Raw genomic sequence first — 14,508 nt, 5'->3', positions numbered from 1 at the left:
GAGACTACTAACTGTTCCCCTGTCTGTCAGCTCCTTCTTTGACAGCATCACCATCAACAGCACTGTCAACTTACTATCAAATGCACATCACACTATCAACCACCAGTCAATGTGTATCGCTGCTCTGTGTTTCTTACATCAGCTTAGCTCTGTGCTGTAGTGTAGAACCATGAATGGCTACTGTAAGAGATGGCATCCCGTCATTCCTTGCATGTTTCCTGGGGTTGTGTGTGATCTCTCACACACACAATACAAAGCCAATCAATACACATCCTTAGAACACAATGTGTCAGTATTGCAATACAATTTTACCAACTCAGCCTTAAGGCTTAATACGTTTTTACACGAGGGCCTAATGCTGGATAAGACAGCATTTTTCTGTTATCTAGTTGCTAATAAAAACAGATTGATCTTAGAAGTAAACTCATTGATGTAATAGTGGTTCACCACTAGAGGACGCTGTATTATCTAGGACTATAATGGCATATCAGGTAAGACTTCCTCTTGGATGTAGGATATGCTTTATTATTTTAGAATTGTCAAGAATTTCATGAACAAGTTTTTTGGGGGGCTTAAATTGGCAGTCATGAGCAGTGCACTGCCTGATGTGTAACTATCACAAGAAAGGGCTGAGTTCCTTATTGTAGAAATTCATTTGGACAATTTTCACATAGTTAGCACTGAGTGGTCAAATGGGGTAAAGCTTTGAAGTAAAATATGTTAGACTAAGACGTTTGTCCCTTGGGACAATGGGACCTATAATTATTTGCATTACAAGTCACTTCTGACCTCCCTTTCATAAGGTTGGTCATTACCTGCTCTAAACAGCAGGGGGGGATGTTAATCAACATTTTATTAATAAAGCATGAACTTTGGGGATTTCATAACCAAGGACTTTGTCCCACATTTTTGGTTGTTCAAATGTGTAGGTTTTTGAATACATAATTTTCCCAAATGCACCCATGTCAATGTCATGAAGGATTTTTGGTCAGTGGTAATGCAGAAATTAGATTTATCTTGATACAGTATACCCTTTTATTTAATTTAACTTTATTTAACCAGGCAAGTCAGTTAAACAAATTCTTATTTTCAATGACGGCCTAGGAACAGTGGGTTAACTGCCAGTTCAGGGGCAGAACGACAGATTTGTACCTTGTCAGCTCGGGGGTTTGAACTTGCAACCTTCCGGTTACTAGTCCAACGCTCTAACCACTAGGCTATGAGAGAGAGATTTGTCTTTATAATTTGACCATTTCATCGAAGTAAACATTAACAATTGAAAAACAAACAGGCCCAAAAATAAAACAAGATTTTATTTATTTTGTAATACTGTATATAATGCAAATTGCATATCTTTGGTGAAAATAAACTTTATAAACATTTTATTAAGAGGTTAGCATACAAAAACCAAAAGGTCTGTCTAACAGACATGGCAGACGACTGAAGGATACTGGGTCGGCAGCTTTAGTTAGTTCAATGCGACTAAACGCTTTATCATAATCAATAAATTGCAACAGAAAATAAAAACGGATAATCAATACAACACATTTTCAAACAATGAAGCATCCTATGTATGCAGCTTTGAGTTTAGCATAATCTGTCACCATGTCAAGTGAACATTATTGGTGACGATACAGACCCCTAGGGTGCCTCATCGTGTTTATTAGTCTAAGATGCTGAGGAGTATTTCTGTCTGTAATAAAGCCCTTTTTGTGGAGAAACTCATTCGGATTGGCTGGGTCTGGTGCCCAGGCTCACCCATGGCTGTACCCTTGTGAAATCCATAGATTAGCGCCTAATTTATTTATTTCCTTATAAAAAAAACTCAGTAAAAATGCTTGTTGCATTATTTTTGTTCAGTATAAAAATAAAAAAAACTTACTGAGAGACTCAGGATCATCTTCATGTTGAGTCTGATAAGAGCTTTCCTCTAGCAACAGCATGAACAAGTTACTGGAAGTTGTCCTCAACTATCTAAGTTTAAACAGAAGTCCATGGTGGTACCAAGACTAACACCAGGGCAACCCTCAAATGTGGGTTTTTAATTTCAGTAAGTGTAGGCGACATCTGTGGTGGCAGGATCCTAACATGGAGAGGGGGTGACAACTAATATCTATGGTGTGACTACTTAGGGCAGTCAGAATATTATCGAAAACAAACAGTACAAATTCAGATAAACTTCAACACCTTTATGATGATCAAATCAACTTTCCCTATCAAGATAGGGAATGCCATCTGAAATGTCCACCTTTGCTTCTCACTACATCATCACAGTTGGCACAACAAAAACAAATGGTTCAGAATCCATGTTAATCAATAGTCTTTTATCCAACAACAAAACATTGGAAAACTTGGCAGTCATGGTTAAATTGAAAAACACCCGCTCGAAAGACAATATACATTGGCCATATACAGTACTTTCTCAGACACACTATCACTATAACAGTGAAAATAGTGGTCTATGGCAGTAAAATATCATTTAGAAAATAAAACTAAATAAGTCTCAAAAGGATTTTCCAGAAGGGAGAGAGGAAGTAATTTCCACTCACTTCAAATGACCTTTTATTTGATAGAAGTTCCTTTCAATAGTCCATTATAAATTAATTATACATTTGATGGACACCATTCATTTGTTCTTTGTTTATTCACAGCCAGTTAAGACCAGTGTATTCCATGTCCATCTTATTTAGGAGAACTGCAGTTTAGTTCTAAGAACAAAATCCCCTTTCAAAGAATATGGCGATTCCCATTCCAGAACAACCAAAATAAACTGAATATCAGACTAGGTCAGAGTTCTCCTACATTTCCTGTTGGCAGGCTTCTAAAAAACAGGGGCAACAACGTTACTGTCAGTCACAAATGTTGTGAGAAGAGGAAGATGGTTGCAATGGCCTTGGTAGTTCCACTTCTGTGACACAAATTCATGTTTGGCACTGCATACAATCTATACTTACTAACGTGACTTAATTTAACATTTCCTGTGATACAACACAAGTGGAAACCTAACTTGCACTTAAGTTGGTTCATGACAGAGGACAGTACACTGTACTGCAGTGCACCAACTAAAAGCTATTCTAATCATATGGGCATATTGGCATTTTTCTTACTAATGCAAGTTAATACATGCAAGCCCCAAAGAGCATCAGTCTGGCCTCATCACTACACAAGTTCTGTTTCCACATCCTGTACTTTCCGTCACTGAACTCGATGTAATCAACTGGCCCTAAACACATTACTGTACAGTGTAGAGAAGAGTGGTGCACTTCCTGATTTTGCCCTCAGTGTTTCCTTAACGGGGAACAAGACGAAGCAAAGCCTCTTTCTGTCACCACTTTCTGAACTCTGCCACAGGGTCAGCAAACACCATTCAGGAGGGGCAGTAGTACAATAAGTCTCTCACAACATTGTCCATCTAACCTCACAACAACATTATTATAACATCTTTGTTTCAACTTCCCTTTGGCCTGAATACTAACGTTCGAGTAGGTGTGACTAGTATTACATGATTGAAAACTGAGCAGCACATCTGCCAGTGAGTGCCCTCATGCCAAGCGCATTGTCTTGGTATCACTATGGTTACAACAACATTTGCTCAGTTTCAGCCAGATCAGTCTACACTACACCTTGCATAGGATAAGATAGAACAAGACATAATAGGACAAGACAGGATAGAATATATTAAATGTAATTTCTCAGTTTACACACTAAAAACACAATGTATGACAGAATTAGAGGGGTCAGCAGAGGAAGAGCGATGAAGAGTAGTAGGTTCTAATGCAATGAAGATGTAATTCTGTTTCTCTCAAAGAAGGACTAGAGGGACTCTTCCTGATCTAGATGTAATTCTGTTTCTCTCAGAGTAGGACTAGAGGGACTCTTCCTGATCTAGATGTAATTCTGTTTCTCTCAGAGTAGGACTAGAGTGGACTCTTCCTGATCTAGATGTAATTCTGTTTCTCTCAGAGTAGGACTAGAGTGGACTCTTCCTGATCTAGATGTAATTCTGTTTCTCTCAGAGTAGGACTAGAGTGGACTCTTCCTGATCTAGATGTAATTCTGTTTCTCTCAGAGTAGGACTAGAGGGACTCTTCCTGATCTAGATGTAATTCTGTTTCTCTCAGAGTAGGACTAGAGTGGACTCTTCCTGATCTAGATGTAATTCTGTTTCTCTCAGAGTAGGACTAGAGTGGACTCTTCCTGATCTAGATGTAATTCTGTTTCTCTCAGAGTAGGACTAGAGTGGACTCTTCCTGATCTAGATGTAATTCTGTTTCTCTCAGAGTAGGACTAGAGGGACTCTTCCTGATCTAGATGTAATTCTGTTTCTCTCAGAGTAGGACTAGAGTGGACTCTTCCTGATCTAGCAGTCGGACACCTTTATTTAATTTCCCTGCCCACCATGGCAGTATCAGAGTTCCAACATTCCCTTGGTTACATTTCCATTCCCTGCTATTAAACCCTGACATGGACCCAGTCCAGCGTTCCACTCCGTGGAAGGATGTTTACGATCAGCCGCACTACTTTAATCTGTTGTTTTTAAACAGCAGTACCATCATCAACCCAGGAAAAATACAAAAAGTGGTTTAAGTTATTACATCTCTCTTTGGAAGGTTTTCCAGACCAAGGATGTCACCTATCAAAAAACAGTGGTATCTTCAGCATGGAGAAACTGACTTCAACATGAGGAGAGGTTAGTTTGTTAGAGACATGCACTCGTTCTCTTAGAAATAGGTTCACTTGGAAGAGGATACAAGTTGAGGAAGCATGCAACGCTTTGAGTTTTAAAGTTTCAGCTTTTCCAGTCTTATCCCTCAAAACATTATTTGTGTTGTAAGGATCTGCAGCGAAGCCATCAGAAACAACAAGCAGTTTTGTGATGGTTATTCTCAGTAGTCCTCAAACACCCCTGTTTTACCCTGACCCACCCACCTGATACACCCCAGTTTCAAAAGTCTCAATATGGCTTTGTTCTCCTGTGTCAATGATACTATTGCCATTTGTTGTGTTGGATAGTGAGGGATATCCCATCATGTGTCAAACCAAAAACAGGCTTAAAATCAGCAACCAGAAAAGGAGGCACAACCAAGACCAATCAGGACACATGATCAGATCAGGGGTCAGGGGTTACAGGAGTCTGAGGGCAAGGGCAGGAAAGTATGACAACCTCATTTCCTGTTCAGTTTTTTGCTCTTGGCACTCCGTTTGTTAAGGTCCATGGGGGTACGGATCCCAGCCAGGTGGAGCAGAGACCCGGCCGCCTCCTTCAGCTCCTCATCCAGCTCTGGGTTGGCTGTCAGTTCCCTACGGGCCCTCTTACCCGCCGGGTGCTTCACAGAAGAGGAGGAGGAGGAGCGGCGAGGAGCAGGCCGGGGGCGGCCGCCTCTCTCATCCCGGTCCCCGAGGTCAGAGTCGTCCTCGTCACTATGGAAACCCTCACTGCCAGCGCGACATGTACGGGGCCTGTGGTGGGCATGGCCAGGGGAGGGGCCTCCATCGTCGAGGGAGGAGGAGGAGGAGGAGCGGGAGGAGCAGCGCTGCAGGGCCATACTGCTGTAGTTGTGGTCCTGGTTAGGATCGCTGCTCACCAGGACCAAGTCTGGCCGGGACAGGTCCAAGGGACTCTCTGGATCACCTGGGACAGGGAGGGAAAGAAGAGGATAGAGATTTAGAGGGAGGAGGAGAACATCCTGACACTAAAGAAGGAGTGTTTCAGGGTGCAATAGGGCAGTAGGATTGGGTTGTGTGATAAAGACAAGTGTTTTTAATCAAATAAGCGGCGGGCTAGGCAGTATCTCTGTTCAGCAGACAACAGTAATTAACATCCATAACAATTGATGGCAACAGCAGTGGCAGAAGCGTCTAGTCGAATGAACACTATGAGAAGACATGGGAGAAAATACAACAAGTCAAATCACATTTTATTGGTCACATACACATGTTTAGCAGATGTTAATGAGAGTGTAGCGAAATGCTTTTCCTTCTAGTTCCAACAGTGCCGTAATATCTAACAAGTAATCTAACAAATTCACAACAACTACCTTATACACACACATGTAAAGGGATGAATAAGAATATGTACATATAAATATATGGATGAGTGATGGCCGAACGGCATTGGCAAGATGCAGTGGATGGTATAGAATACAGTATATGAGTAATGTAGGATATGTAGACATTAAAGTGGCGTTATTTAAAGTGACTAGTGACACCTTTATTAAATCCATTTATTGAAGTGGCCAGGGATTTGAGTCTGTTAGTGATGGCTGTTTAACAGTCTGATGGTCTTGAGATAGCCGTTTTTCAGTCTCTCGGTCCCAGCTTTTTCAGTCTCTCGGTCCCAGCTTTGATGCACCTGTACTGACCTCGCCTTCTGAATGATAGCAGGGTGAACAGGCAGTGGCTCGGGTGGTTATTGTCCTTGATCTTTTTTTGCCTTCCTGTGACATCGGGTATTGTAGGTGTCATGGAGGGCAGGTAAGTTTGCCCTTCGTGATGCATTGTGCAGACCGCATCACCCTCTGGTGAGCCTTGCGGTTTAGGGCGGCGCAGTTGCCGTACCAGCCCGACAGGATGCTCTCGATTGTGCATCTGTAAAAGTTTGTGAGTGTTAGGTGACAAGCCAAATTTCTTCAGACTCCGGAGGTTGAAGGGGCACTGTTGCGCCTTCTTCACCACACTGTCTGTGTGGGTGGACCATTTCAGTTTACATAGAGTCCAGTGAAGTTCTTTCAGGGCTGTCGATGTGTCTGCTTTGGGGGAATATACATGGCTGTGACAATAATCAAAGAGAATTTTCTTGGTAGATAATGCGGTCGGCATTTGATTGTAAGGAATTCTAGGTCAGGTGAACAAAAGGACTTGAGTTCCTGTATGTTGTTATGATCACACCACGCACCCCAGCCCTTCTTCTTACCAGAGAGATGTTTGTTTCTGTCGGCGTGATGCGTGAAGAAACCGGGTGGTTGTACCGACTCTGACAACACATCCTGAGTGAGCAATGTTTCAATGAAACAGAGAAGGTTACAATCGCTGATGTCTCTCTGGAAGGCAATTCGTGCCCTAATTTTGTCCACCTTGTTGTCTGGACATTGGCGAGTAATATGCTCGGAAGCAGTGGATGGTGTGCTCGCCCTCTAAGTCTTCCGGTTATTCACAGGAAGAGAATTCTATATGCAACCTTGTCTGGCTTAGAATGACAATATGTGAGTGGGACTTCAACTGTGCTGTTGAGTGCATATATGAATCAATGGAGAGGGGATAACAGGCAGTTAACCCACTGTTCCTAGGGCCGTCATTGAAAATAAGAATTTGCTCTTAACTGACTTGCATAGTTAAATAAAGGTAAATATGTGTTACAAGGGTGGATAGATGCTGGGTGAGGGATGCAAAAGCAATAAAGAAAGATGAAAGTGTGAAAACGGGTGGGTGACCCAGAGAGATACCAGAATGTGCCATCACAGCAGTAAGATTTGTGACCTGTTGCCACAATAAAAAGGGCAACCAGTGAAGAAGAAACACCATTGTAAATTCAACCCATATTTATGCTTATTTATTTTCCCTTTTGTCCCATTTGCACATCGTTACAACACAGCGTTGTAACGATGTGCAAATAGGACAATGGACATAATGAAATTTGAAATGTCTTTATTCTTTTGGAACTTCTGTGAGTGTAATGTTTACTGTTAATAAACAAAAGTGAAATAAACAAACATGATCTACTTCACTTGCTTTGACGATGTTAACCATGCCAATAAAGCCCTTAAATTGAGAAAGAGAGAGTAGTTAGAAGGTGTAGAGAGAAGTGGTGTGGGCATGGTGTGGGGTGGAGTCTCTTACATGGATTGGCATGGTGATGGCCAGGGGCGGCGTTTAAGAGCATCATGGCAGTGGCAGCATCTATGTCAGACTCTGCAAGAGGAGAGAACATGCATGGTGGTCAGTGAAATAGCCAGTGTGTGTGTGTGGCCAGTCAAGGAGGGGCTAGAGGGAGGTCTCCTAATTCTCGCCATACCACACTTCAGGTTCTCTAAATGATTTCTAATCACCGAGAGGATTGGAGAATTATCAGCAGGGCCTCTGTAGTCAAGGTTACCAAACAAGAAGGTAGGGGGAGAAAGGAGAGGATTCAGATCAGAATAATCTACATTGAGGCCTCTATGGTTTGAAATAAAACAAATTACTAAAATGACAATTAACCCTTCAGACCCCAATAGAATTCTAGAATGCTGCTGTAGATTACTGAGTTCAAGATAAAGCAACGCAAAACACCAAATAATGCATGCGGAGCAGAATTAGGCCGATACCTGCTAATTATCAAAATTCTACAACTACTTCTCTCTCTAGGTGGTTGTAGAATTTAACGTCTCTTTTCTGGATTTTGATAATTAGCAGGTATCGGCCTAATTCTGCTCTGCATGCATTATTTGGTGTTTTACGTTGTACACAGAGGATACTTTTGCAGAATTCTGCATGCAGTCTCAATTTAGTGTTTGTCCCATTTTGTGAATTCTTGGTTAGTGAGTGGACCCCAGACCTCACAACCGTAAAGGTCAATGGGTTCTATAGCTGATTCAAGTATTTTTAGCCAGATCCTAATTGGTATGTTGAATTTTATGTTCCTTTTGATGGCAGAATGCCCTTCTTGCCTTGTGTCTCAGATCGTTCATCTCTTTCTCTAATGTTAGCTGATTAGTTTCCAAATGAATTGCATCAGGAAAACAGGACAAAAGAAGCAACTTGTTAGCTGGCTATGTAAACGTATATACAACTCATCAAATGAGCTCCACTGCGCCGGCATCCACTACCCTAACACGACCGCTAAGCTGTCAAATAATAGGAAAATGAGGCAATGTCAACCTAACAAACCATAACCTAAACCCAATAGATAAACACAAATTACTCTAGCCTTCATTTCAGCTGGTTGTCTGTATCGCTAGCTCGTGAAAATGACAGCTGAGGTTGACGCTTTGTGAGCGCTGCCAAAATGTACCACTAAACAACTTTTCTTGTCTGACAAGACTAACTAGTTAGCTAGCTATAGCAAGCAGCTTGGGCTGTTTCCATATGAATCACATCAAGACAACCAACTAGTTAGCAGAATATATACAGCTAAACACTGCAACTATCCATGAGACAGAGAGCAATCATTCGAGCTTCACCGCTGATGTGCTCACCTGTACCAACCAAGTTACAATGACACGACAGGACTTTCACAGCACCAAACATATACATATATATCTGTCGTTGACTTATTTCACTCACCTTGTCAAGCCACGCAAATACAACAGGTTGTTCGCAGTACATTTTGCGATATTCACACAGATAATATTGTTCGAAAAACAAGACTATTCACGGCCGCTATAGTAACCTAAAGGACTTCGCTGGTCGCTATAGTAACCTAAAGGCCTTCGCTGGTCGCTATGGATTCTAATTATTAAAGATGAGAGGATGGTTATGTTGAATGTCTTGTCGGCCAAAGTTGCATGACGAAAATGTGCAGAGGCAACAACCATGTGAATTTGAAATGACATGCAGCGAGACAGCTGAAACTGGATCTAATTTAATATGAATCACATTTCTAGAGAATCTGAGGTGTGATCATCAGCAGAGATTATGTGTAACTGTTTATTTTTGTCGCACTGCTTCACTTTCTTGGCCAGGGCGCAGTTTTTTTGAAGAGTTGTTGTGTAAAGGGTCGCTGGTTTTCGCTACCTGTTTTTTTGAAGAGTTGTTGTGTAAAGGGTCGCTGGTTTTCGCTACCTGTTTTTTTGAAGAGTTGTTGTGTAAAGGGTCGCTGGTTTTCGCTACCTGTTTTTTTGAAGAGTTGTTGTGTAAAGGGTCGCTGGTTTTCGCTACCTGTTTTTTTGAAGAGTTGTTGTGTAAAGGGTCGCTGGTTTTCGCTACCTGTTTTTTTGAAGAGTTGTTGTGTAAAGGGTCGCTGGTTTTCGCTACCTGTTTTTTTGAAGAGTTGTTGTGTAAAGGGTCGCTGGTTTTCGCTACCTGTTTTTTTGAAGAGTTGTTGTGTAAAGGGTCGCTGGTTTTCGCTACCTGTTTTTTTGAAGAGTTGTTGTGTAAAGGGTCGCTGGTTTTCGCTACCTGTTTTTTTGAAGAGTTGTTGTGTAAAGGGTCGCTGGTTTTCGCTACCTGTTTTTTTGAAGAGTTGTTGTGTGAAGGGTCACTGGTTTTCGCTACCTGTTTTTTTGAAGAGTTGTTGTGTAAAGGGTCGCTGGTTTTCGCTACCTGTTTTTTTGAAAAGTTGTTGTGTAAAGGGTCGCTGGTTTTCGCTACCTGTTTTTTGAAAAGTTGTTGTGTAAAGGGTCGCTGGTTTTCGCTACCTGTTTTTTTGAAGAGTTGTTGTGTGAAGGGTCACTGGTTTTCGCTACCTGTTTTTTTGAAAAGTTGTTGTGTAAAGGGTCGCTGGTTTTCGCTACCTGTTTTTTTGAAGAGTTGTTGTGTAAAGGGTCGCTGGTGTTCGCTACCTGTTTTTTGGAAGAGTTGTTGTGTAAAGGGTCACTGGTTTTCGCTACCTGTTTTTGGAAGAGTTGTTGTGTAAAGGGTCATTGGTTTTCGCTACCTGTTTTTTTGAAGAGTTGTTGTGTAAAGGGTCACTGGTGTTCGCTACCTGTTTTTTGGAAGAGTTGTTGTGTAAAGGGTCATTGGTTTTCGCTACCTGTTTTTTGGAAGAGTTGTTGTGTAAAGGGTCACTGGTGTTCGCTACCTGTTTTTTTGAAGAGTTGTTGTGTAAAGGGTCGCTGGTTTTCGCTACCTGTTTTTTTGAAGAGTTGTTGTGTAAAGGGTCACTGGTTTTCGCTACCTGTTTTTTTGAAGAGTTGTTGTGTAAAGGGTCACTGGTTTTCGCTACCTGTTTTTTTGAAGAGTTGTTGTGTAAAGGGTCGCTGGTTTTCGCTGCAGCTACTCCTTGTCCACTGTCACACTGGTGCCTCACAAGAACAACAGATGAGTGCTAAAAGTGTTCTTGCAAGTTAAGTAGGACTCACCTTTGAGAGAGCAGCCCGGCAGGAAGAGATGTCTATGGGGTGAGGTGGCAGGCGGTGAGGAGTCAGGCGGTGGGGAGGCAGGCGGTGTGCAGAAGGCATGTGCTGCAGGGAAGTGCTGCTTCTTGAGCGCCTGGATCAGGTTGGGCCTGTACTCTGGGTCCACACACCACAGAGAACCCTTACCATTCAGCTGAAATAAACATCACACACTACATTACAAAATACAATAAGAGTGACCTGGGTGGTGTTCAGTTGGAGAACACTGTAGCTAAAAGTTTCAACTGAGCATTTCTTAGTGGATACATTCATATAGTATCTCATTGTAGTACCACAAGACTCTGGCAAAGCTTTCATGACTAAGCTTAACACTAATAATAAATACCATTTTGCAGATGCTTTTATTCAAAGCGACTTAGTCATGCATGCATACATTTTATGTATGGGTGGCCCGGGAATAAAAACCCACAATCCTGACGTTGCTAGTGCCATGCTCTATAAACTAAGCCTTACAGGACCTCTTGATAGGCAGCAGCAGACAGCTGTTTTGCCTGCATGGCTGACTCTCACTGTAGCCTTACCAGGGCTTTAGTTTCTCTAGCTGCCATAATAACTCATAATGCAGTCACCTGAGCATGTGATTACCATTCCAGGCCCTGCTGGGTGAACTGCATGATGGGAGGAAAACTGTCGATAAACATTCCATGCAGTCCTTAAATGGCTTATTACAGGGTTGGACTGAGTTTAGCTTTTTATACGCACTGGGAAAGTCCTTTTCATACGACTTGCATTTGTAGAACCTCCCTATTGTAGACAAGATGTTGTTATATATCCTATATGCAGGTTCATTAACTACCACTGAGATAACACACATCTCCATGATGTAAAACAATATGTTCACATTTGTACATCTGTTTGTGTGTTTGTGAGAGAAAGTGTGTAAACGGTTCTCTCATCTATATCTGGTGTTCTTTTTCAGCCCAGATGAGGAGGAAGAGAGGAGAAGGAAGGGAGGGAGGAGGGATGTAACCTTGACTCAGATTACTAGCCGGCACACAGGCAGGAAGGAGGAAATGTCACCATGGCAACGCAAACCACCAGGTAGTGTGTCATCTCAAACCAGTGCTGATCGCTCAGTTCAGCCGACAGGTGTGCTCACACTGAGCACCTGCATATTGAGCCCAGAGAGCCTGCCTGCACTGTTGGTGCACCGTGCCACAGTACTGTTGGTGCACCGTGCCACAGTACTGTTGATGCACCGTGCCACAGTACTGTTGGTGCACCGTGCCACAGTACTGTTGATGCACCGTGCCACAGTACTGTTGATGCACCGTGCCACAGTACTGTTGATGCACCGTGCCACAGTACTGTTGGTGCACCGTGCCACAGTACTGTTGGTGCACCGTGCCACAGTACTGTTGATGCACCGTGCCACAGTACTGTTGGTGCACCGTGCCACAGTACTGTTGATGCACCGTGCCACAGTACTGTTGATGCACCGTGCCACAGTACTGTTGATGCACCGTGCCACAGTACTGTTGATGCACCGTGCCACAGTACTGTTGATGCTGTGAAACACAGAGCTGCAAATACAGTGAGCACATTATCAATGTTACACTACTGCCTCTGCCACTGCAGAATATCAGTATAGCGCTCCAATGATTCTTCATGACACTTTCACACAGCCACGGTAGGATACTATCAGCTAATTTGAACAATATTTGAATATTTTGACATTTAGCAGATCCTCTTATCCAGAGTGACTTACAGTACTGGCCCCCTGTGGGAATCGCACCCACAACCCTGGCGTTGCCAGCGCCATGCTTAGCCATGCTCAACTGAGCCACAAGGGACAACTTTAAACCCACTGAATGACGTCCATAGTCTCAATCTCAGCATTAGAGATTGACATTTTATGTTTTTTGACAGTTCGAGTACCTCACATGATTTATTTTAGTATACAAATGTAATAAGGTATATACAGTACTTTGCAAAAGTATTCACCCCCCTTGGCGTTTTTCACATTTTGTTGCATTACAGCCTGTAATTTAAATGAATTTTCATGTAATGGACAGGCACAAAATAGTCCAAATTGGTGAAGTGAAATTTAAAAAAATGAAAGAATTTAAAATGGAAAAGTGGTGCGTGCATATGTATTCAACCCCTTTACTTTGAAGCCCCTAAATAAGATCTGGTGCAACCAATTACCTTCAGAAGTCACATAATTAGTTAAATATTGTCCACCTGTGTGCAATCTAATTGTCACATGATCACAGTATATATACATTTGGTTCGAAAGACCCCAGAGTCTGCAACACCACCAAGCAAGCGGCACCATGAAGACCAAGGAGCTCTCCAAACAGGTCAGGGACAAAGTTGTGGAGAAGTACTGATCAGGGTTGGGTTATAAAACAATATCAGAAACTTTGAACATCCCACGGAGCACCATTAAATCCATTATGGAGGTCGACCGATTATGATTTTTCAATGCAGATACCGATTATTGGAGGACCAAATAAATAATAAATAAATAAATATATATAAATATATTTGCAATAAATGACAATTACAACAATACTGAATGAACACTTTTTAACTTAATATAATACATAAATAAAATCTATTTAGTCTCAAATAAATAATGAAACATGTTCAATTTGGTTTAAAAATGCAAAAACAAAGTGTTGGAGAAGAATGTAAAAGTGCAATATGTGCCATGTAAAAAAAGCTAACGTTTAAGTTCCTTGTTCAGAACATATGAAAGCTGGTGGTTCCTTTTCACACGAGTCTTTAATATTCCCAGTTAAGAAGTTTTAGGTTATAGTTATTAGAGGACTATTTCCCTCTATACCATTTGTATTTCATATTTACTTTAGTATTGCCAGCCTAATCTCAGGAGTTGATAGGCTTGAAGTCATAAACAGCGCTGTGCTGCAAGCATTGCTAAGAGCTGCTGTTTGAATGAATGCTTACGAGCCTGCTGCTGCCTACCACTGCTCAGTCAGACTGCTCTATCAAATATCAAATCATAGACTTAATTATAATAAACACACAAATATGAGCCTTTGGTCATTAATATGGTCAAATCCAGAAACTATCATTTCAAAAAGAAAATGTTTATTCTTTCAGTGAAATACAGAACCTTTCTATATTTTATCGAAGGGGTGGCAATCGTAAGTCTAAATATTGCTGTAATACATTGTACAACCTTCAATGTTATGTCAGTTATGTAAAATTCTGGCAATTTAATTACGGTCTTCGTTAGGAATAAATGGCCTTTCAACAGTTCACAAAGAGCCAGGTGGCCCAAACTGCTGCATATAACCTGACTCTGCTTGCACAGAACGCAAGAGAAGTAACAATTTCCCTAGTTAATATTGCCTTCTAACATGAATTTCTTTTAACTATATATGCAGGTTAAAAAATATATATATACTGTGCATTGATTTTAAGAAAGGGATTGATGTTTATCGTTAGGTACATTATTGCAACAATTGTGATTTTTGCAAATGCG

At 41.6% G+C, this 14,508-nt stretch overlaps 1 protein-coding gene across 2 annotated transcripts in view; it reads right to left on the bottom strand.

Annotated features, from left to right (window-relative positions):
• Positions 1 to 1,292: 1,292 nt before the first annotated feature.
• The window catches only part of LOC118371530 (forkhead box protein N2-like), a 47,013-nt gene continuing 33,797 nt past the window's right edge, over positions 1,293 to 14,508 (bottom strand). For both annotated transcript variants that reach the window (XM_035756996.2, XM_035756998.2), the window contains exons 3-5: positions 10,998 to 11,187; positions 7,837 to 7,908; positions 1,293 to 5,632 (exon numbers count right to left, since the gene is read on the bottom strand). In XM_035756996.2, coding sequence (XP_035612889.1) covers positions 5,166 to 5,632; positions 7,837 to 7,908; positions 10,998 to 11,187 — 729 coding nt within the window. In that variant the 3' untranslated portion in view covers positions 1,293 to 5,165. The remainder of the gene's footprint in view (positions 5,633 to 7,836; positions 7,909 to 10,997; positions 11,188 to 14,508) is intronic.

Source organism: Oncorhynchus keta, chromosome 2, assembly GCF_023373465.1.
Source record: "Oncorhynchus keta strain PuntledgeMale-10-30-2019 chromosome 2, Oket_V2, whole genome shotgun sequence".
NCBI lineage: Eukaryota > Metazoa > Chordata > Actinopteri > Salmoniformes > Salmonidae > Oncorhynchus > Oncorhynchus keta.
The sequence above is the reverse complement of the archived record's forward strand: the minus strand, read 5'-3'. Positions and strand labels throughout refer to the sequence as shown.